Source organism: Taudactylus pleione, unplaced genomic scaffold, assembly GCF_031769625.1.
Source record: "Taudactylus pleione unplaced genomic scaffold, aTauple2 ptg000190l, whole genome shotgun sequence".
Lineage (NCBI taxonomy): Eukaryota > Metazoa > Chordata > Amphibia > Anura > Myobatrachidae > Taudactylus > Taudactylus pleione.
In genome coordinates, this window is record NW_028284592.1 from 6,440,747 (window position 1) to 6,466,298 (window position 25,552).

At 42.1% G+C, this 25,552-nt stretch overlaps 1 protein-coding gene across 6 annotated transcripts in view; it reads right to left on the minus strand.

Annotated features, from left to right (window-relative positions):
• Positions 1-353: 353 nt before the first annotated feature.
• KANK1 (KN motif and ankyrin repeat domains 1) overlaps positions 354-25,552 on the minus strand; it is a 199,986-nt gene continuing 174,787 nt past the window's right edge. For all 6 annotated transcript variants that reach the window (XM_088476599.1, XM_088476603.1, XM_088476601.1 and 3 more), the window contains 9 exons: positions 19,474-19,686; positions 19,233-19,341; positions 17,362-17,568; positions 14,067-14,154; positions 11,584-11,803; positions 11,207-11,349; positions 9,028-9,228; positions 4,086-4,184; positions 354-3,266 (listed from right to left, as the gene is read on the minus strand). In XM_088476599.1, the coding sequence (XP_088332725.1) occupies positions 3,201-3,266; positions 4,086-4,184; positions 9,028-9,228; positions 11,207-11,349; positions 11,584-11,803; positions 14,067-14,154; positions 17,362-17,568; positions 19,233-19,341; positions 19,474-19,686 (1,346 nt within the window). In that variant the 3' untranslated portion in view covers positions 354-3,200. The remainder of the gene's footprint in view (positions 3,267-4,085; positions 4,185-9,027; positions 9,229-11,206; positions 11,350-11,583; positions 11,804-14,066; positions 14,155-17,361; positions 17,569-19,232; positions 19,342-19,473; positions 19,687-25,552) is intronic.

Sequence of the window (25,552 nt, forward strand, 5' to 3'; positions counted from 1 at the left end):
TAGAAACAATGCACTCTAAAATATGAACAATTGAGTCCTAGAATATTGGCACTTGATTCCTATAATATTTAGGCATTTAAAAATAAACAGATGGTTACAATTCTTAATTTTTCTCTACTTGTTCCTCCTTATTTTCTGCTTAGTGAACATCCCATTTGAGTCTCTTAAGGATGAATAATGCATTTAAAGCCTGTAATATGCTGTACACTGCCAACACAAGGAATATCATTATATCCACATTACCCTATACTTGTCTAAAAGTCCTACAGAAATTCTAGATAACAGTACCCGAGATGCAGTCAGGAAGCACCGATCCCCAGTACCCACAGAGGAAATAATTTTCAGACAGCATAAGCAATACAAAATAATCTGATTTATTTCAACTGCATTGTACAGAAATCTTGCATTGTCAGGGAAACATACAGTTACATACATCCAATCAGACCTTGACAATCACATTGAAGAATATTCAGATTGGATGAGTTTGAAAATTGCTTATATTAATGCAACCCCATTGTTGTGAGCACCCACAAGGTAAACAGAAAAATCTTAATATATATATTTTTTCTTTAAAGATGAAATCCATAACATTTCTGGCAGGATCTCCAAAAAAACAAACAAACAGTGTATCATTTTGGGATATTGCAAAACAATTAATAGAATCTACAACTCAATAAGTGTATATTTTTAATGACTAGGGCAGGTAACCAGTTCTATTCTGCAGATACGCCTTTCACGTGACTGATTACTTCTCTGCCAAGGATAAGGAAATATTACAATGAACCACTGATAACTGGAACAAGGACAGGCATTGCGTAAACTCTGCTAGAACCCTCAGAGGTATTGGTTTGTTTGCTAGATTAAGCTGAGCATATATCCTACAATATCATTCAGTAGCTTAATGACTAGGGCATTACAGTCCATGGGAGATGTGTTTGCTTGACAGAAAGATCAGTATGGTTCTATAAGTATAGCAACAATACCAATCAGGACAATAATGATAGTGATATACTGTATGTTATGTTCCACTATAAGCTTATAGACACTTGTGCTCAAGTATGGTTATCCTTAAAACTTGGACTGTTGGTGTGCCTTGAGGACTGTGGTTGGGAACCCCTGCTATAGCAAATGCGTTGAAGATGGATTCTTGTGATCATTTTTGCAGGGATGACAAGCGAAAAGTACATGAGAAAATGGGGAAATGAGCCTGTACGCCAAAAAAGGTAGACTAATATAGGCTAACATTATAAATGACAGTTCATGGCCATAATCAAAGGGTTAGGGTTCTTAAACTGTGGCAAACGGCTGTTTATCATTTTTTCACTGTTAAAGAAAAAATCATATGAGAGCAATATTTTTTGGTCAAAATAAATGCTGTAGTTAAATTAGGGGCACATCAAATTGGTGTAGGTATATTTTAAGTCATTTTAGAGCACTAAAAAGAAAAAAAAAAAAAAGATAAAAATACACCTGCCACTTACACCTGCAATGTTTAAAACACCTGTCCCTCCATACAGCACCCCCGTATACCTGTCCCACTACTTTAAACCCATTTTCCAGCACTTTTTACTTTTTCACCCAAAAAATAACATGTCATCATTGGCCCAATTAAGCTAATTAAAAAAATATTTTACCCTAACTAGTCATTAAGGGGGGGGGGGGGGGTTGTCCAAGGGGTCCTGGATCAAGTCCTGACATTTTTACCTTATTATAGGGGTTTTGCACAACTTTTCACCTTCTCGGAGGTGGTGAAAATTTTTTGCAACATTTATGCTGTGTAGAATTTGCACGTGTGAAATCCGCAGCTAATAGGATAGCTCGATATGCATTTTTTCGCATGATTAGCCGTTTTTTGCTGAAAAGCAGCTTATTGCAGCTATTAGGATATGGCCCTAAGTGTGATACATTTGTAATAGCTATACAAGGAGTTGTACTTTGATAAATATGTGTGTGTACTTCTATAGAATTGTACTTACAGGCAGCACTGGACCAGATAGGATGATTTGGGTAGGTATCTGATAACATAGATCTTGCTCCCGCACCTAACTTGCTTATTCTCAAAAGAGATCAGAACCGGCCTCTGCACAGCAGGTTTATGTCCTGTAGCTGTAGCGGCCACAACCCCTGCACCCCATGTATCTGCTCCAGTGACTAAACTATTTGAAAGTTTACTTGGAATAATTCCAAAAATTCCACAAAGTTACCCTTCATGGAATGTCAATAAAAGTGTCAAACGCATACTCCATATTTTCTATAACCAAACCCCAGGGTACTGTACATTAAGGATTAAATATGGCATGAATTAAAACCACATAATGAAAGTTTATTGAGATAATATGGCAAGAGTCTAAGGCACTTCAAACGCTTAAAACAAACAAATCTAAAAGAAACATGATGAACTATCATATAAATATAAATATGCAGAGAAGTGAACAGCTTATTTTTTAACAAGTGACATACATACTGAGTAACCTAGACGTTTTATATTTATAAACATTATACAGATATTAATACATAGAACTAAAAGTATTTGAAAAAAATATATATGTATATATTTACAGCACATGTGCTCGTGCCATGTACCTTTTTCTTCTTTTACAGATTAAAAAATATGCAGCAAATACTGAATTTCTCGACATTTGTAGATACTATTGTTTTCCTTTAATATAAAAGTTACATAATACATACAGTCCAGAGGACATCTTTCCTTAGTCCATTCAGATCTACTGAGGGCTCTTCTACACTTAACAGCTAAAACGGAACAACCAATGGCCCAGCTCAAGTCAGCGACAGGGATACATTTCATTAAGATAATACATCAATTTGGAATGGAGACTGGGGAGTAGGGTGTGTATAAATAGAAATCCAAAAATGAGCAGGCACTATGGCACTTTCTACATTTGTTTGACAGTTTGAGTTCTTAGTTTAGTCATTGAGCCCATTTTCCCCTTCTTACAGAAATCGAAGTCTTGGTGGGTTTTATAATAAACTTTGAAAACCCAAAGGTGGGAGGTTACTCAACATACAGCTCTGTTCCAGTTATAAGACTTCAGGTTTCTCCATGAAATTTATATACATATATTGCTTCAGTCTGCTGGTGCATTCAGGCACAAAGACAAGTACATTCAGTATCTGTCGATAGACACAATATTAGTTAGCAGCAGGTTGGAGATGGCAAAAAAATGTGTACGGTCTTCTAATTAACTGTCAAATGGACTTCTCTGTGTTGGGCTGGTCGGAAGCTTCTTGCCCAGTCTCGGTGTTCCCTGCAGAGAGAGGTAAGGGTTTATCTTGGAGAGCAATGAAAGAAAAGTACAGTCACAATTAAGAGCATATTAAAGTGGCAGCAAAAGGAAAAATAGGGAGAAATGAATAACAGTGAATAAGGAAAAGTGATGAGATGACGAAAAAGCGGAAAAGCAAAGCAGAGTACAGGCTATAAGGCCCCATGTAATAAGCACTATTTATCTAACCAAGTACAGTACAGACTTTAGTGTTGCCAGTGCAGAAACGAATGGGCACTGTAAATGCGTATGTCACTGGTTCCCAAACTGTGTTCCGCGGCACCCTGGGGTGCCTCGGGACACTTGCAGGGGTGCCTCAGGTTGGTGGTCCAGCACCAAATCAAATTGTTTATCGTCAATGTAATGTAAATATGTGGACAAAGAAGTGCAAACCTGTCACCCACTATATAACTGAACCTATGGATGACAGGTCAGCACAATTTACTGCACTTTACTACTTCACTGCATTTTTTTTTTTAATTTCTCAATAACAAACTTTTGGCTTAGGGGTGCCGTGAAAAATATTCTGATGCACTAGGGTACCTTGCTTCAAAAAAGTTTGGGAACCACTGGCGTATGTGATGGATCACATACTGTACCATCGATCAATCACGCATTTTATTAAAAACCCATGTACTCTAACAATCTGTTTCAGCATCAATAATTCATATGGGTGAAGACACCATTTAAGAACAATAAACAGCTTTAAAAGATGGATATTGCTTGTGTACGCAGAGTCTGAGGAGGAGTTGGAAATAAGGCAACTATGCGATTACATTCTCACTGGATGGCTTCACTTACTGGTGACGGAATCTTAGAAAAATTGACATGAGCGTAGAGAAGGACTGCTATGTCTTTGTGACCGGCGTCCAAGGCAATAGACAAAGCCGAGCTTCCATCCTAAGTACAGTACAAAGAATAACAGTAAACATCACAACAGGGCACATTGTAGTTAATCAAACACAAACATATCAGGGATATCACAAAACATGGTTATTAATTTATCTGCACATACAACAAACTGACTACAGTCTAATCCAATCTTTGTCTCCTGCATGTGTGTACCATATTTATTAGCCAATCACAGATGGACATAAATGTGCCGATCATGTGTGAGGCAGTGACCTGTATAAATTGATGAGGACACGGTTGCATGGGAGCAGCGTCATGTGAGGAGGGCAATGCAGGTAAATAGGATGCCACAAGCTGAGAGTGAGACTATGGAAGGAGCTGGGTCTCCAGCATCATACTAATGTAGCATTTCTTGTGTTACTCTGATACAGGAAGGTTGTAGTGTGACCTGCACATGTTGGTTCCATGTTGGCTAGTGATGGAGCCAATAGCACAAAGAGCTAATGTTAATGTGGCAGTAATAACTAATAGCCTACTCACTGTACAAACACCAATGACAGCCACAAACTACAATAAATACTGTGAAGCAACAGGATTGCTAAAATATGCAGTGGCAGCAAAATGAAGGATCATTCATCTCAGCATGCTGAGCGTTACATATAAGAAGTATAGCTGGACTGGAACAAGCCATATTATTTACTGGAAAAGGGGATTTTGGTAGCACATCTTGCTGAAGTTTTAGTGACAGACAGATGATTATGGAGCATCCTATGTGACCCAGGAGGAGACAACAATTGGCTTTAAAAATATATAAGAAATGTGGAACGTGTAATTAAGAGACCTACAGCAAGCTGTCATGGGAACTGTTCATAGGGTGTTAGTCTACTCGACAACGTTCTGTCTATGTGCTGTATATTTATGCTTCTAAAATGACTGCTATAGCCGACTGGCAGCCCATTCATATCTATGGATTCTATGCATATGAGAGAAAGAACATACAAACAGAGCCATAGAGCACGGGGACGGCCTGGGTACTGGAGGGGGGCATGACCAAAGTGTGCAGACATGGCCATAGAGAGTGGGGACGGCCTGGGTACTGGAGGGGGGCGTGACCAAAGTGTGCAGACATGGCCATAGTGCACAGGGACGGCTTGGGTACTGGAGGGGGGCGTGACCAAAGTGTGCAGACATGGCCATAGTGCACAGGGACGGCTTGGGTACTGGAGGGGGGCGTGACCAAAGTATGCAGACATGGCCATAGTGCACAGGGACGGCTTGGGTACTGGAGGGGGGCGTGACCAAAGTGTGCAGACATGGCCATAGAGAGTGGGGACGGCCTGGGTACTGGAGGGGGGCGTGACCAAAGTGTGCAGACATGGCCAGGGCAGTTTCTAGGGTCTGAGGCTCCCAGTGCGAGCAGTCAAAATGCACCCCCCCCCCCTCGAAGCAGTAATATTGTGGAGTGGGCGTGGCGTCATCGTGAGGGGGTGTGGTATCACAGTAAGGGAGCGTGATCTAGAAAGACCATTGAATGACAGCCACCGTGACTACTGAGTACAAGGGTGTCTAACCTGTCAGAGGCAAAGCGTTGAAAAATATATGGAGCTAAATAAAAGATAGACAGCATGCGCGCGCCGGAGGCGCGCGCTCAAAAAATGGGGTGTGGCCTAGCTGTCACAAGCCCACGCCGCATTTCTGTGTGCATGCCTGTGGTGTGACATTTGCAGAAGTATGACCTTGCATCACACCCGGTTTTAGTCGCGTTGGGAGCGAGCCCAGCCAGATCCACATAAAATACACTGCAACAAACCACTTCCACATAAAATATATTGGAAAAGCCAGAGGCACATAAACTACGTTTTAAAACCACATCCACCTCAAATACATTATTAAATCCAGAACCACATAAAACACATTGAAAAAACATGATTCACATAATACACACTTCATTCCAGCCCCCTCCCTTACCATTCTTTCCCCTCCCTTACCATTCTCTCCCCTCCCTTACCATTCCAGCCCCCTCCCTTACCATTCCAGCCCCCTCCCTTGCCATTCCATCCCGACAGGTCTTAGGCTTCCCCCCCACTGGCTCTCAGGCAAAAGTGCCCATTATGCAGTGCCCCCTGTAGTTGTCCCCATATGCAGTGTCCCCTGTATTTATGCCCCTTATGCAGTGCCCACAGTGGTAGTGTAACTTATGCAGAGCCCCCATTAGTAGTGCCCCCTGTAGTCATGCCCCCATCAGTAATGCCCCCAATAGTAATGGTTCCTGTTGTAGTGCCCCAGTAGTAGTGTCCCCAGTTGTATTGCCCCCTGTAGTAGTGTCCCCTTTATAAATTCCCCAGTATTAATGCCCCTGTATTAGTGCCCCCAATAGTAATGCTCCCTTTGTAGTAGTGCCCCAAGTAGAAAAGCCCCAAGTAGTAGTGCCCCCAGTAGAAGTGCCCCTGGCCCCTGAGTAATGCCTCCTAAGCAATAACCCCAGTAGAAGTGCACCCAGAGTAATGTCCCTAGTAGCTGTGCCCAGGTGCCCCCAGTAGTGGTGGCTCCCCCAGCAGAAGTGCCCCCAGTAGTAGTGCCTCCCCCCAAGTATTGTCCAGGCTGCCTGCACACACACAAAAAAAACAAAAACAGTAACACTTACCTTCAGCCCCGCTCTGGCCCCAGCTCTGGCGTCCGCTCCGCTCGGCTGCTCCTCTCTCTGCACTATGGGAAAGACGTCATGACGTCCTCCCATAGTGCACATTGTGGGAGCCGGAAGCCGGAACCAGGAGCCTCCGTCTCCGTCTGCTCTGCTCTGCCGGGCGCCCGCTGGTAACTGAATCTCAGCGGGCGCCCGGCAGTTAACATGCTGTTTCTACAGCAGGGGTAGGAGGCAGCGCGCCCCGTGCGATTGCACGGGTCGCCTGCCCCTAGAAACGGCCCTGGACATGGCCATAGTGCACAGGGACGGCCTGGGTACTGAAGGGGGGCGTGACCAAAATGTGCAGACATGGCCATGCCGATACATAAACAAATTGAAAAACACTATGGCCTGCGCCGCACCAGGGGCACATCCAGGTGGGGGAGGGAAAGGGATCAGTGCGAGCAGCAACCTCCCTGGACCCTCCGCAACCCAGCACCCAGCAGCATGGGTAATTAGTATCCCCCCACTTTCCCCCTCAGCGCCCCTGCATACAAAATATACATTACCAGAACTATTGAACCCATGGCTGGTGTTGTATATTAGGATTTCTTATTGTACAACAATCATCGCTTGTTAAATTGCAACTAACCATAGTTGAAGAAATATGAAAAGGGAACTTTTAAAAGACACAAATACCTATGTAAAAATTCCATTGGCAGAATTCGAATATATTTATTTCACAAGACGAGCTATGGACATTCACTGTCAATTATTTTGTGCTCGTACAGTTTCATGGAGGTGACCCTTAGTGGGCTTTTGCTGTAAATTAAGTAGCCATAATGTAAAAGACGCAGTTCAGTATATGGACTAAGCAGCTGGCAGGCATCCACTGTTACAGAAGATAACTGGACACACAGCGCCTGATTCTGAGCCACTCGTAAGCGGCCGCTCGTTCGCTCCGAGCGATGTTCGCACATCTGCGCATGCTTATGGGTCGTAATGCGCATGCACCTACCAGTCATTTCGGTCGGAAATCATGCGCTCGCAAAATAGCGAATGCCTGCTAATTTGAGTGACAGAATGAGGCGTTTGTGGGTGGTAACAGGGGAAGGTGCTTGAAAACGGGGAGTGGAGATCCGAACGCAGGCGTGCCAAACGGTCAAAACGGTCGTTTAATGGGAGTGCATAATTAGTAAAGGAGCGTCATCGGCCACATCACTTGGTTGTCTTTTAGCCTGAACTGCTCGCAGTGATTGCGGGAAGTAAAACCTACCACAAGCACTGCGAGCAGTTCAGACGCCTTTCGATGTACTCGATTAAGCTAATAAATAGCGGAGATGACGTATGATGCGAACGGCCAGGGGGCGTCTTTACAAAATAGCGAGCGCATGTTTCGTTCGCTCGCTCGCTCAGACATAGAGGCGTCAACAGAACGCAAAGAGTGAGCGCTCAATTTAAATAGCCGGCCCCTTTTTCTGAACGACCGTTCGCAAATAGCGTCCGGCTCTGAATCAGGTCCACAGGCCAATAGGGTCACCCGCAGTCACCTTCTGACTGCATTTACCATCATCGCTAATAGTATTACAGTAACAGGTATTTGACTTATTTAGGGACTACACACTGCTATAATCAGGCCAAATGCCAGGTATCGCTGCAGATAACACAGCATGCGGGAAACATTACTGTGCACAGGAGAAAAGTCCTCTGCCATGATCAAAGCCTTTTCTCACCTACTGTCATTAATCTTGATCATAAATGGGTTTTATCCTGCCCACACAGCGATATTTTACCCGATCTGGCCGATTCCGACACATTGGAACGACAGATCGTGTAAAATATGGCCAAATTGAGAGTAAATCGTGAGTCCCCACTCACGATCACGATGCGATGCGCATCCCCGCTGGTTGCACATCGCATCGTCAGATCTGCCGTGCTGTAGGGCAGATCTGACAATCTGGGACACAATGCACTGTAAAAAAAAAAAAAAGTTAAGATGCACGATAGATCTTAAGTTAGATTGGATGCTTTTTACTCCAAATCGTGTGTAGGATTGTCGGGGAGCTGCTGGGGGAGAGTTCAGGGGAAATCGCACACATCGTGGGATCGTGTGCAGATCGCTGTGTGTGTGGGCACCATTACATAAATGCCACCTTTAATTTGTAACTCTATTATATAAAACAACTTGCATTGTAAGTTTAGCAGTCAGTCAATTAATTTACAGTGACACCATGTGTTAGGTCATGTTTTTGGTCTAAATGAACCTACATTGTCCTCTAATGCAGCATTACAGCCAGGCTGACCCAATAGCAGTTTGACTATCTCCACGTGTCCGTGCTCACTTGCACACATTAACGCTGTGGAGCCTTCATCATCCTGGATGTTAACATCTGCACCACAGACCAAGAGAGCTTTGACCATGTCTATCCGCCCATGACTCACTGCGAGCATCAGCGCTGTCTGGCCTGCCTGGGAACAGAACACATATGAACATGAGTGTCTACATAAACATGGGCCCTTAGAAGAGCATTACAGGAACAGATGTGAATGATATAATGACAATACACTGAAAAAGACTGCACATAATGGAGATTACCTAAATTCATTTTCTTTTTATGTCACCAATGAGATCTTTCCTGGAAGATTAGTCTTACACAGAAACTAATCACATTTTGTCAGTGAAGTAAACAATAGCAGTAGTCTTAACTAGTTACACAGTGCAACCTTCAACTGACTCATCACAGGATAGTAACCAGGGTGAATGACTGAATTGCAAAACTGTATCTGTGAGCAATTTGGCCATTAAGTGGATTGCAATGTGAATCTTGCAGAAAAGGCTCCTAATGGTGAAAATAACCAAATTTACAAATCTGACATACAGCAATTTCTCAGTAGCGAAAATATGCTAATGGTCCCAAAGATCACCTGAGCATGGGGACGCCGACTGCTGCCTTCTTATCTGCATACGACATTGCTTACCTGCGTAAATATCGGTAACATCGACGCACATCGAGCGACCATCTTGCCCTTGTGGCAGGTCTAAACAGCATGCTGTGTATGCACTTGCAGTGGCTAATTTATGCATGCCCATGTAACGGCATTCAAAAGGACAGACACGCCTGCGTTTTTCTGACCACCCTCCTGTTACTACCCCCAAACGCTGACAACCTGTCACTCACTTTGCGATGGATTACTCTGTGCGTCCATAATTGCAATGCGATCGCTTATACGCATGCGCAATGGCAAACAATCGCTTGATCTGCGGAAATATCAGCATTGCGTAATTCTCTGAATCAGGCCCTATTAAGGTTTGATACATCTCCACTATAATAAATAGAGGATAATTTTGAAATGTAGTAAAAAAAAATCCAGCTGGCACACATCCAGTGACATGGTTTATGAAAGGAGGAGTAGGTCTGTGAGGTTACCCTGCTGGGCTCAATTAATCCTCCACTGACATAGAGGAGTAGCAGAAATGTGCGGTGTCCCTGGGAACTCACTGATCTGCATAAACTGATTTGGGTCCACTCTGTATAGGTGACCGGTGTGATTTAAGTCCCAACTACTTGTGTCACACAATATATATATATGTTTTCAGTGACTGCGCCAGGGAAGGCAAAATGTAATAAGATATGAGACTGAAATCAGCAGCTTTGTATGTCAGTTGTAAATATACGTTTATAATCTGAGAATTCAGAACAAAGATTTTAGCATTAGTATATCAGGTTGGGTATGAAATTGTGAAGGCCGGGAAGCCGTCTGACAAAATCCAGACACCGCAAGCCCGAACGCTGAAAATCCCGACTGGGGCTGGTAAGTACCCAAAACCTCCCCTCTCCCCCCCCCCAACCCTCCCTTAGTGGTGTCTAACCCTAACCTCCTCCTGGTGGTGACTAATTCTAACCTCCCCGCGGTGGTGACTAAACCTAACACCCCCTCCCCGCACCCTAACCTTTCCGGGGTGGTGCCTAACCCTAACCTCCCCCCAGGGGAACCTAAATCTAACTCCCCCTCCCTGCACCCTGAACCTAACCCTCCCGAGGTGGTGCCTAACCCTAAATCCCCCCGGGGGACCCTAAACCTAACCCACCCCCCGCAGCTAAGCGCTAACACTGCCCAGCTTACCTTAGTTCGGGAAGCCGTTTGTCTAGATTTCGGTGTCGGGATTTATACTGGTGTCAAGATTTAGACGCCTGTCTTTAGCCCCTCGTCGGTATTTGGACGCCAGGATTTAGACAGACGGCCTCCAGGCCGTCGCCATTTTGACTGTAACCCAGTATATCACTATCTATTATGTGCTGTTATAACAAGAACTAAATCAGACAAACCTGTGATGTGAACCAATAATTACAGCTAGTGCTGCATAAATACAGATTGTATGACAGGTAATGGAGTCCATGGTCTCCTTCCCTGACAACCCACAACATGGGAAGAGTCTGGCATTTACCTGGCTGGCTTTGGCATTGACATCTCCACAACTGAAGAGTTCCTCTACCACCTGCATGTCCTTAGTCGCTTCCACCGCTGCCAGAGCAGCGAGCATGATGGGAGTGTAGCCAGCCTTGTTCTGGTGGTTGACATTACACACATCTGCAAAGATAGAAACCACACTAGTGTCCTGACGTCATTAGGAAAAGCAGTGGATGGAACTTTAGCTCCCTTACACATACTGCATAGACACTACTGTGTACAAGTATACTAGCACCATACAAAGTTCTACAAGTATGTATCTGACATCCTCTTACATAATGTTAGTAATATAAATATGATGTCCCTATAATGACACGGCATGTGCAGGTTATTAACACAAATTCAGGAACTAACCTGCATCCAGCAGCAGTTTGACAATCTCAAAGTTGGAATGTGACACACTGTAGTGAAGAGCGGTGTTTCCGTTTCCGTCGGCCATGTTGATGATATGGCTCAGTGCAGCAGGGGAGATCGCTGTGAATGCAGCAATGTAATCATCCACCATGGCTGGGACGGCACATTTCTGACTAGACACACGGAACCATTCATTTTGTATAGTGTTCAGGCACAGCCTCTGTAAGTATAAAGCACAATTCGGTAAATCACTGTATTATTCTCAGTAACTTACTACACAGAAAAATATATTATTAGCAATCTTTAGCATATAATTATGGGCTATGAACTGCAGTACAAGGCGGAATATAGAGTGCGCTGTTTTGCCTTCTCATTTCTATTGAAACGCCCATTACAGACAGATAATGAAGAAATTCAAGTTACTTCACAAGCATGTAATAAGGAGTCATAACAAGGTGAGCTTAGCCATCATCATCATGTGTACAAATTGCACTAAATTCTCTTCATGAAAGCAGCAGACTGATCATTAGTGCATCAGCACAAAATTGGGAGGGGGGGGGCGACTTAGCCTGCCGGCTGTGCTCATTACATCCTATCAGATATGCTCACTACATCCTACTAATAGAAAGTGGCAGGGAACAGACATCTGAGCGATACATGCATTGGTGTATTCTGTATTGTCACTGCAGTAGATTTTGTAACGTTACAATGAATATACAAGTCATATAAATATGTTACTATGTGGTCTTTGCTTGGGTCTCCTTCATTTTAGCAGACAATAAATTTAGCCTTAACATAAAGAAAATTGTTGATAGCTGCTAAATATACATTTGAGAACAATTACTTACAATAAAAAAAATAATTCATTAACTGACCATAAAGTGGCTAAATGGGTCTGTTTGACTCCATGTGCATATGTAGAAACAGGACTATTTTTGGCTTTTGGCAGTGTGGTAATGCAAATGCAGAACCACTGCCAGGACTGTGAACACAGAAGGGAATATGCCAAAATAGTCAAATGAATGTCACTTCAAAGTCCAAGTGACAATCACCTTCAACCAGTCCTTAATATAATTATAGCTTTACATTTTCTCAACTAACATTCTGTTCATAGGAGGCTTTATAAGTCACAAAGATACCAGGACTTTAGGGGCCTATGTATCAAAGGTTGATAAGAGATAAAATTGTGAGAGAAAAAGTATTAACCAATCAGCTCCTAACTGTCATTTTTCAAACACAAGGTGAAATGCACGAAGGGGAGAAATGCGGTCAAACCCCAAAAATGCGGGTTTGACCACATTTCTCATATGCACTAAGCCCCGGAGTGCAATGCACTCCGGGACTTAGTTGCGGTGGGTAACGGCATCTTCCTGACGGTGTTACACATAGAAGCTTCTCTCCGCAGAGTGCTGATAGAGGGATCCAATCGGATCCCTCCCAGCACCCCCTGCGTGTCCTGCGCATGCGCAGAAGGACGCCGGAATGACTTCTGGTCATAGACCTAGAAGTCCCTCCGTTGCGATGGGACGCTCTTACCAACAGAGCGGCCCTTTGAATGGATCTTCATGCATACCGGCTTTACCAACACCAGCATGCATGCGATGACCGGCAGAATGCATCGCATCACAAGTGCGATGCGTCATGCATCCCGCCCAATTCCTATAAAATGTAAGTTAAAAGCTGATTGGTTGGTGATTTATATCTCACAATTTTATCTCTCATCAAGCTTTGATACATAGGCCCCTTAGGGGTCTATTTACTAAGCAGTGTTAGGAGACAGAGTGAAAAGTGATAAGAAAGTGATAAAGTGCCAGTCAATCAGCTCCCAACTGTCATTTTTCAAACACAGCCTGCGAGATGACAGTTGGGAGCTGATTGGCTGGCACCTTATCACTTTTAACTCTCTCCTAACACTGCTTAGTAAATAGACCCTTTAGTCTTTATATAGTGTCTCACATTTGTACATTTCAATTCTAAAATGATTTAGCACATTTCTGATTTTGCCCCATAAGATGTCCCTTCCTCTGAGTTGCCAAACTCGCCCCATTCAAAGAATCACATAGTCATGCAGGTTCTAACTAGGGTTCACAAAAAGGACTGTGCCCCTCCCTTACCCCCCCCCCCCCCCAAAAAAAAAGTATTTAAATATCTCATCTGACTATGCTAATTCTAATTTTCCAATTGGATGTAATAATAGACACTTTGGTGAGCCTAGGCCTCATTAAGCAGCCACGCACCGAAGCTACCATCAACACCATTCTATGCACTTACACTTTGAAGCAGGTGTAATATCGCAAGTAAAGGCTCATGATGCTGTAACTGATGAAGAAAAACCATTTTACAGACAAAGATTATAATGCCATAGTTCACAAATAGTTTAGCCAAAATATTTCTCGGAAGAGTGAGACGAAAAATGTAAAAGTAAGCTCACTTTACATAATGATCTATCCTCTATATAATAATTTATGTAGCAGGATACTAACCACATCTTTATTTCCCAAAGCCCGTGGGTCATCCACTGCATCTTTCAGCACATTGCAAGCAGACAGCATGTTTTCACTTAACTCATATCTGTGTATACAAGAAAACAAATTCACTTGTGACAGACATGAAACCTAATAGGACCTTCCTCTCCATTTCACAGCAGTATTGATTTGGAGCAGACATAGGTATGAACAGATATATCACATTTCACAACAATAAGGTATAGGGCAGTTGTTCCCAAACTTGGTCCTCAAGGCACCCTGTCCCTAACAGTCCAGATTTTAGGTAAATCCATGCACTTTTGGTTAAATCAATTTGACTGATTTACTGATAAAGCCACCTGTGCTCAAGCATAAATATTCTTAAAACCTGGACTGTTAGGGTGCCTTGAGGACAGGATTTGGGAAGCATTGGTATAGGGCACAGGTTCTCAAACTTGGTCCTCAGGACCCCAAACAGTGCATGTTTTCCAGGTCTCCTCACAGAATCGCAAATTAAATAATTAGCTCCGACTGTGGATCTTTTAAACTGTGTCAGTGAGTAATGACTACACCTGTGCACCTGCTGGGTTACCTGGAAAATGTGACCTGGGTGGGGTCCTGAGGACTGAGTTTGAGTACCACTGGTATAGGGTAATGTTCCATTAAAGAGTTTGACTTTTAACAGAGATCAGTGTAACAGCTTTCAGTGCACTAAAGAGTGAAATATGATTGTCTATGGGCGGCTCACAACCAAACAATCATATGCCAGTTTGTATGGAAATGAACATACCCTAAGCACGGATTTCTTCAAATATTGACTACTTCTGCAGACAAACAAGATATGCTTAACAGAATATCCGGCAACGTGGGTTTTACACACCAATACAATAAGAATCTTAGGGATAATTTTATGCTTCTCCTTTCTTAATGGCAATATACATTACTCCTATGTATGAGGACACAGGCCCCTATTTACTAACGAAGGTAAACACCAGTGCAATTTTTCGTTTCTGATCACAGCGATACTAACGAAAAATTCAGTGATATTTACCAATACTTACCCCTGCGGCGAGGTCCCACGAAGTCCTCCTCCTCTGCGAGGTCCTCCACTGGGCTGAAGACAGTGACGGGGCTCCGGGGTTATGCGCATGTGCATGACACGGGGACCCGGCAGTTACTGGATGGCTTCGCTGAAGCCGGAAAGGCACCGCCGGGTCTTCATTGCCGGCAATGGGGACCGTATCTCTCTCCCTGTCTAATAGATGGCGAGAGTGATGCTTGAAAACAGCAGTACTCTTAGATTACCGCTGTTTGCTAAATCCAGAAAGGGTGGCATAACCCCTTTAGTAAGCCCTAAAGGGGTTATGCTTCGATGATAAATGGGGGTCACAGAGAGCAGCCTATCACAGTACTGGATGATACTTCCAAGGTGGTAAACGTAAAATCAGCTTGTAACTGTAAGTTATAGTGTCAAACTATAAAACTGAGTTAATATTTTACTCTCATGCAGTATAGGTCATGGTTTATATAGATTTACAATAAAGATTATGTACCTCTTTAGAGGGCCCATTTATCTTTAACTATTTGTGGCAAATTCCCCCCAAAAAACAACCATTTTCGGGTATATAGCCGCAAATATTTAGTATCCCTGCAATGTATTATGGAGGGGCTGCAGCAGGTGTCTCCGATATCTGATGCTGTTCCTGCGATTTCCATCAGCAGCCACAACCCCCCATAAGTTTCTATGGGGGATGCGATGCTGTCAGACTTACCAAGCTCCGGGAGGAGAGCTTAGCCCCTCAGCTAACGCCATCTAAAGATGGCCCTATGCTGCTATAGCCTATGGGCTGCACATCACAAAACTAACCATGAGAGGGTTTCAGAGGAATCCCCCACAGCAATAGACGCAGCGCATTCATGGTCTGTAGACCACTCATGCGCAGGAGCCCGGCACAGGAGTGAAAGACTGTCTCTTCACTCAGAACACCTCGCAGGGACGGGCTCCTTTCAGAGTCCCTGTCCCTGCGGGGACTACTGGATACATGCCGGTGCAAAGATTGCATTTTTCAATTCAATCATGGGCGCTAGTTATGCACCCAGATCACATTGCAAATGCAATCTAGGTGTCAGAGGGAGTGAGAACTGTTTTCTTATCCCCTACAAATATCAAACAAAAGATGTGTTTTTGAAAGATGAGCACTGTATAGATGCAAATTATCCCCTCCATACAAAAAGCTAAGTGTAGGGGAGGAGGTAACGACAAAATTGGAAAGCAGACAGATATTCAAGTGCATTTATTCTGCTGCCCTATTCACAATAAATTAAAAATGGATTGCCCGCTGAGCACTAAGAGGTATATTTATTAAAGTGTGGGTTTATAGAAGTGGAGGTGTTGCCAATAGTAACCAATCAGATTCTACTTATCATTTATCTACCTTCTCGAAGATATCTACCTTCTAGAAGATACGAGTAGCTAGAATCCAATTGGTTGCTATGGGCAATAACACCACTTCTATAAACCCGCACTTTTGTAAGTATACCCCTAACGCTTGTATCAAACCTCCCTGTGTTCAGCTAAGACCTCTTGTCAGCCTATACTGCTTACCCAGACTCCTCAGTCCACCAGCCTGATTTACACTTTCCATTCACCATAGTTTCAACATATTTGCTATCACTCTTCCCAAACATTAAGGAGTATTTAATTAGTGCCTCGACTGTTTCTCCAGCAATTTGCTCCACCCACATCAGCAATTTTGCCTCATAGGCAATAGAGGTGTGCATAAAAATTTGCTGGGTTACTGTAATTAGTGGTGAAGTGAGCATCCACACATTACCACTAACGGAATACCCATCACTGGGCCTGATTTAGAGGCGGAGGCAGTTGAAGACGTGACTGCATCTTTATACGCAGCTGCGACTGCGTCTGGCTACCCACCCCCGTTACCTCCAAGAAACACCCGCTAAAATTGCATCTCTCTGCGTCTTGGACATAGGCGCAGAATGAAAACTCTGGTCCCTTGCGTACAGCGTCAACATTACGTGCACCTCTGAATAACTCCCACTGTGTTTAAAATGATCCCTTGTACATGGTAAGTTGTTTTAACAGGGCCCTCCTACACATTTTGTATGAGTTTATTTTACATTTGGTCTGTGAATCTCTTACTAATTATACCAAGCTTCGTAACCAGTTACTGAATGATAATATATAACAAATATTGAATAATAATCCTAAATACATGATTTATAGGTGAGCAATCATTTCACATTACTAACACGCTCCCCTAACCACCGGTAATGCAGGACAGCATCACACCTTTGTCTAACTTCCACTTTATCCGTCTCTTTCTCATCTTTTTCAGTAACGCTCAGAGATTCGGAGGTTCCGATCTGGCCACTTGCCACACCCTTATGTATCACTTCAGAGTCCTCGTTAAAGATTTCCTCTTCCTCACACTCATCATCTGACTCTGTGGAGGAACTGTCATCTGAGCTTGATTCGTCACTAGAAGTAGTTTCATACCTGGAACATATAGACAAATAACCCTTTACACGGCTCTTCTGTCTCTCACATCACTACTTCGCAATATAACGGGGGAACGTTCTGTATACATTGTCGACATGAAATGTCTGTTTAAGGTACCTCTAATTAGACGTTAACCTCAATATTTTCACAATGTCGACATTTCATATGGTAACATTTTCCAGTTGTCGACATGAATGATGTCACCATCTTAATAATGTCGATATCCTGTCATCATTCTGTTGTCGACATTATGAATGTCAACTTAGTGACTGTGGGCCAGATTTACTACGGGTCGCTATTGCGATCGCAGCTGCGATTACACAAGCAGTTCAACTGCAATAGTATGCTAATCAATTGCAATCTCTATGCTGTTGCAGCACTACACAAGGATGCCCACTTTACCTTACACACATCCGTAATGTTTAGCAAGACTGCTAAACCATCGGTATAACAGAGTATCATGTCAGCCTCACACACACTTACACAAGCTCTGACCTTACTCAGAAATTGCTAACTTCAGAGCACGCTATGAGACCTCAGGCTGCGTAGGGAATCGCAGTGGATAATTTCTGCATGCCCATGAAACGGCGTTGAACGTACTGGCACGCCAGCATTTTGCCGACCACTCCCCCGTAACCACCCACAAACGACACTTCCTGTCAATCACTCTGCGATGGGTCTGTGTAGTCACTGTGATCGCAGTCCTGATTGCAGTGGCTTGTTTGCGCACGCGCACTGCGATGCATACGTATACACAGTACACAGCAATCAGCCGATTTTGTGCATATTAGCGAACCCTTGCTGAATCAGGCCCTGTATACCATGAAGGCACCTTGGGGCTATTTACGAAGCTTTTTTAGAAGATAACGTGAAAGGAGGTTAGGTACCAGCCAATCAGCTCCTAACTGCCATGTCACAGGCTGTATTTGAAAAATGACAGTTAGGAGCTAACTGGCTGGTACCTTACACCGTTCACTTTATCTCCTAACACAGCTTAGTAAATAGACCCCTGTATCTGTAAAGCTGTCTTGTTAGAAATTTATTAAATGTATCACTTTCACTAAAAAAAAAAAAAAAGCTATTGAATTGAATCAAGCTTTTTTTTTTTTCTAAGAAAACTTTTACTTTTATTTCACCCATTACTATAAGTTTCTTAAACAAAGACTTACTCCAGTGGTAGTGACAGGGGCTTCTTAAGAGAGGAAAGGGCCCGTGAATGCAGACTCCTCCTCTCTGGCAGCGCAGTAGATTCTGGCTTAGTGCCAGAATGTACTGCGCATGCACGTGTCTCCAGAAAAATGGCGCTCACGCCTTACTCCCGGAAATATCTCTACTGTGCATGTCACCGGGAAAATGTCTGCCGCTATTTTCCCTGTGATTTTTGCCCGGCACTGCAGAGCAAGTCACTGCATAAAGGGAAGTATACCTATATATGGGTGCAGGGTGTGCGGTATGGGCCCCCCTAGACCCATGTGCACCGCACACCCTGTACCCATTATAGATACGCCATTGGGTAGTGATCACTGTCCCAAAGAGAGACCATGCTTCTGGGACTTGTTTAAAAACAGGGAAAATTAGGAGAATAGTGGGAAAGGGGAACTCAGCCCATAGGTAGCTGCCCAGCATCGCAGACGCCACCCCTTATTCTATAAGGTACTTACCCGCCATTAATGCCAACAAACTGAAGATTTTTCTTGGTGATTGAAGACTCTTTTTTCTCATCTTTCCTTTTCATGATAGACTTAAGGGTATTCTGGCTGCTTGTACGAACTAGTACAAAAAGAAAATGGTCACTTCTTTGATCCCAATAAAATAAAGACATTATTGCGTTGAAGTTGTCTATCATTATTATTTCCCTTTTAATTCGGTGCAATAGATTGTAGATATACTAAAGCACATTACCATGAACAGAGGAGACTGAGTCTTCAGTGGTGAATTCAGTTGCAGCCACAGAATTGTCAGATAGACCCAAAGGCTCATTACTAGCAGATGTTACAATATTCAGCTTCTCCAATTTTGAGACCCCTGGTCGGTTTTGAAGGCCAACAGTCTGCACACTAGAAGTAGCACATTCAGTGGTTACCTTGACCTGGGTTGTGCAGTCCACTACAGACCCTAACAAAAGGAAGAAACAGCACAGTAACTTTGTTAATAGATAAATTAATGTTACAATGTTATGTCAAAATGACCTGATGTCATCTGAACACATTTCACATTTTGGGAGAAGTCCAAGTATCTAAAAAAAAAGTTCTACATATCATGGCCACCATGGGAATCTACTAACTAGATAAAATACGGAAAAGCATATTTAATTCAACATAGTAGATGTTATAAAAAAGTAGAACAAACTATCCCAATAAAGTAATGTACAGCTAGCTGCTGATAATCTTCTGCTAGTTTTCAGGGAACGGAGGTAAAATGCCATTGGGTTTGCGGATTTGGGGTGAGGGTCATACAGAGATTAAGAGTTATGGAAAGTCAACTTCTATGTACATCAAGGGGTCTATTAATTATGCTCAGAAAAAACATAACTAGAGCAAAAACATAAGTTTTTGCTGTATATAGTGCTTTTTGCTATATACCAATGACTACTACTAGTGGTGGCTATTTTTGTGTGATAGAACTCTATGGCGATATCTTCCCTATGCTTGCATGTACTGTTACCTACTGTCATCCAATCACTACTGCTATCTCAGACAACTTACTTTTAAAATATGTAGTTGATTCTACTGGATTTTATTGCTCTCTTGCCATATCTGCTATAAATGATTTATGGTCAATGGAATTAACTATATATATATATATATTTCAAGATAAATGCAAACACTTTATATGAAACAGTTACTCATAAATATTCTCATGTTTGACACTGAAGTCCTATGATTCCTATATGCATTCACAATCTAGGATCACCTGACAGCACTTAAAACAGGCTGTAACGGCTAATGTCACATGAATGTTTTTTTTTTCCCCCCCAGGTGACTGAAAGCTAATGAATGAGGGAATAGTCGCCTAAAAAATGATGTTTGCTAACTATTCACACTTCTTCACTATCTAGCATAATACTGGCCCCAAATGATTTGTTGATGTGCACACAGTATCATAGTGTAGTGTGTTATTACAGTGTTACAGTGTGTCATTTCCTGCTTATGTAAGAAAAAAAACAAAACCATAAAATGCATAGATTTTTCCACTTTAATTGAATATTTCTACAAATGTTGCCTTGCGTGGTTGAATAATAGAGGGTGCACCCAAATGTAATAATAAAAGAAAAAGTCAGAACGTAAAGTAGTGCACTTTTATTATAATTATATAATTATATTATATGAGACAAAGAGTAAAAAAAAAATATGGAAAATGTAGCTGCACAAAGCGGCTGTTTGTTCCTGAGCTCATAACCAAACATTTGTTATTCCTAAACAAATATATATGTCTGAGCGCTAGTGTGCAATATTATATGTCTGCAGGAACTATGAAGGATGTTATATAACAGTGTAAGACCTTATGTAGCTAATGTGCATATGGAGAAAGAATGGCAAGGGATGGGCATACTGCACATATATAGCAATATGTTATCCATAGCAAGAGCAGTAGCAGCAGTACAGAAATGATGATGTTGCAATGCTCACTCTAACTGGGAAGACACAGGTCGATGCATGAGTAAGAGAGGCTAAATAATGACAGTGATTTATAATACAGCTAGAACTAATGATCATAATACTCATTCTGAGATATTTGGGCTGCTCTATAAACAGTATTAGCTAGATGAACTTGGTTTGCTAAATCGAACAAAGACATTTTCTAGCATTTGACAAATACAATTATTGGAAAAATAAGGAGACACTAAGATAATATTCGAGGAACCAGAGGAAAGTAAAGACCGCTATATCACAGAACTGAAAATGCTAACTCCAAGGCATGAGTCTGGGCAGATAACAGATTCTGGTATCACTCAGGAGAACAGAGAATCAGAGACTCTCACATAAAATAGGTACAGTATTACTAATGTGCTCTACTGACCAACCCTATCGAATGCGAGTGCTGGTTATACGATGCACATTTGCCTTGGTGTCACATATGCTTTGCTAATACCAGTCAGTAATCTGCCTTAGGGAAGAATACAGAGAAGATGCAGGATGCTGGCAAAGACTGTCTGACAATGATTGAAGACATTTTACATGCAGTGATTGGTAGAAGAGAAATAGAGGCAAAAGCTCCCTTTGACCTCTGACAGTTTTTATGTTTAGAGTGTGACCTAAGTCTTCACACCATCACCACTACAAGTGAGGAGTTCCCTTCTGCTTCCTCTTCCCTTCTCACTTGGTGGTCTCCCTTTGGCACAATCTCTGCCTGGCTACCTGGTGACCTTTGCCCACATCAGACTACGCAGCACTGGTACAGCAGTGTGAGTATACGCAATAGCCTTTTGCCATTCAGCAACACATATTACCATACAGACAGTACTGTCCTTCTTAGTCCATTCATACAAACAATTGGCTCCTGTTTCTACCGTTTGCTCCACTACTCATTCAAAACCTGACATCCAAGCAATACTACAGAAAAGTGCCACACCACTCACGCTATACAGAGGACATAAAAGTATCAATGTTGTAAAACAAACAGTAGTTAATGAGTTAATGGTTCAAAACTGTTTTTGTAAACCTACTAGAGAGGAAGGTCCTATTAGGTTTCATATCTATTTCACGGAATCAGTATGTTATGGGTATTTGCTTTTTATCCCTTTTAACGCTCTATTAAATGCATATAAAATAGATAAAATTAAAGTGATTTTCATAATGCTATATCTAAAATGTTTAAACACACACATCCTACTTCTCTCATGCGTTCACGCATGCCACCAGTAAATTGGATTCTATGGAGGAAAGCAAATGGAAAATGTGTGAAAAATGCATCACTAAGAGACATGTAAAGCATGCATTATTTTCCTGCATCTGTGACCGTTTCCCCAGCACATACAGTAAGTGAGAGCAAGACCTGTGCTACATGTGGACAAAACTAAACGGAACATCATGGCTCTTGTTATCTTGCCAAGTTCTCAAACATCGCGTAACAAACCTCCAGGTCATGCAGATGTGCAGATCATACAACTCTAACGTGATGATCTCTTGAAATATGAATACAGAGCCCAATACCATTATACATCCCACTACCTACAAGATGAGAGTCTGATGCAACCACTGCAGGAAGAACTTCAGGATTTATGAGACAGACATGGGCGTTAACTACCATAGGTGCAAGGGGTGCAGTTGCTATGGGGCCCAGAGCTGTGAGGGGCCCATTCTCCTTGTCAAAGTTACATGTGTTATATACATTTTTCACCATTGGGTGGTACATAGGTGCGCTTACACATTTTTTGCTATGGGGCCTTCAAATATCTAGTTACGCCCCTGGAGACAGACAAATAGTATCAGTACAACAGTAGAAGAAAAGAGGTGCACACTGTCAATTACATTTCTAAATTGTGTAGTAAGTCTGATATGTGTGAACCTCAGAGCATCATTGGAGCACGTGACACAGGATATAGCAGACAAGGTACTCTCAGATATTATTACCCCAGATATTGAAAAAAATTCAAATTCAATCTCCATACCCCCACCTCTAAATTCCCACTTCGAGCACTGGGTGTAAGCATGTGTGTTTATTGGTCAGGACATATATTTTTGTTATAGCAAAATATGGAAAATATAGAACTTATGATAAGCAGCCCATATAAACCTTACAACCATCGGAAGTGTCAGACAGCCACTTGTCAAATGGTGACAGATTGTTTAGTTCATATGTATGGCAGTGTAACTTATAAATGTGAGCAACTAGTGCTGGGAAGTGGATCATCTACAAGATACAAGAGCAAAGGCCCTGAATAAAAACTATAAAACCCAACATATCACAGAAACACAACAGCCTAAGGACTGAGATGTAGCCCTGCACAGACTCTCCAGAGTAGATGAACAAGGACCCAACCACAGAAAGACTTCAGATTCAATTAGCCACAGAAGCTGCGAGACGAAATCAGCTTCACAGTAATGGGTATAAATCATGTCTTACTTTTATAATAAATCTCTATCTATCCTCCGCAGAAATTATACTGTGCAGATTCAACCAAAGCATCAATTCAATAAACTATAGAAAACGGAAACAAAACAATAGTTTCTATCATCTTATATAGATGAAGGAAATAATGAGGAGACATTAAAGAAATACTGTATGGGTAGGACTGGTGAACAGGAGGATAACAGGTCACGTGAACAATGGGATAACAGCCCAACAAATGGAACAGCAGGCACACCAGCAGAAGCTAAAGAACAGCACGCCATACTAGCACAATAGTCTGCTGATATTAGAAGAACCTGTACAAATGAGTGGAGAACCATTGCATAAGCCAGCTTACCTTAAGGATCATTTTTTACTTATAGCACTACTATGTAGCAGATTATATTTAGTTGCTCTGTTATAAGTTAGAAGTTGTTCTGTTATAGTACCATGCAGCAAAGAGTAAGGATGTAGCAATATATGAGAATCTGTATACAGACACCTTGTGTGTGGGGGTACATGTCAGGGGTTTGCTGAAGGAATGTGTTGTGATCATGAAACGAGTGTTCGTGTCTGTCAGTTGCTTTTACAGAATATAATAAAAGTGTTTTACAACCAAGTTCCAGAAAGCAAACGTGTCATAACAGAAACACATGTGTCTGCCTTCAATACTAATAAAGTTATCAACAAAAAACATAAGGGGCAGCATTAAGGGTGATTTTGGCCAATAAGGAGCACCCCTGCTGTTGTTGAACTACAAATCCCAGCAGGACTTGTACCAGTTTTAGCTTGGCCAAATAGCAAAACTGTGGCAGGGCATGCTGGGATGTGTAGTTCTAAAACAGCTAGGGGGCCACTTATTCCCCATCCCTAAATTATAGCCAGTCGTGGCTCTACCGCTTCTACCTACACTTGGTGACACCACAGTGTGCACTGTGTAATAAGAGCTGTGATTCATAAATCAGGTGCAAAAAAATAAAAAAGGCCAGTAATGAAGACAAGGAAATCTGTTTTACAAAGTAATATACAGTATTTGAGATATATGGTGCATACACACGATCAGATTTTTTCTTCAGATATGGACGATAACGATTTAAAAATCGTTCAGTCGTTCATATCTGAAGGAAAATCGTTCATATCTGACATGCCTGAACGATGGACGATCAACGATGCGCGTTCCCGTTTGTCAGATAACGATATCTGACATCTGATGGGTTTGCAGTCAGACTTGGACGATTCCATTCATTTTAATGCAGTCAAAAATCGTTCAATCGTTCAAATCGTTCAAAACTTTGGTCAAATCATCCAAATCGTTCAAATCGTTTAATCGTTCAGTCGTTCATCTGACAAATCTGACAAGTCTGACAAATCTGACCGTGTGTACGCTCCATTACTTAATGGTCCATAAAATATCTGCTCTATTAAACTATGTTTCAGATGTAGCATTACATTCTTCTTCATGAAATACTAGAAGGTGTCATTGCACTGACTGATAAATGGGTTCATAGCAGGCACTATAAGCAGATTTACCATGCATGCAAACTAGGTGTGTGTGCGCAAATGAGGGCAATAGGTTAATCTTATTTTATTTATTTTTTTAAACAAAGCAAAAGATACAGCATCAGGTAGTACATAGAGCAAAGAGGCACTAAGAGCAATCTGTGTGCAATAGAAGGACAAGCCTCTAGTCAACGTGCAACAATGTCAAAGCCAGCTTAAGGCAGTAGAAGGCATCTCAGTAAATAGGGAACAAAGAAGCTGTACTCAAGAGAAATAATAAAAGAAAGTGAAAAAGAAAAAAGGCAGGAGGGATGAGATGGGGGAGAGGAAGTGAAATATTGGGGAGAGATTAATGTTATTTTTATTTTCCTACAAATGCTGTTTCTTTTTTGTTATTAGTGACCCCTGTGAAAATAAAGGAATCGATGTT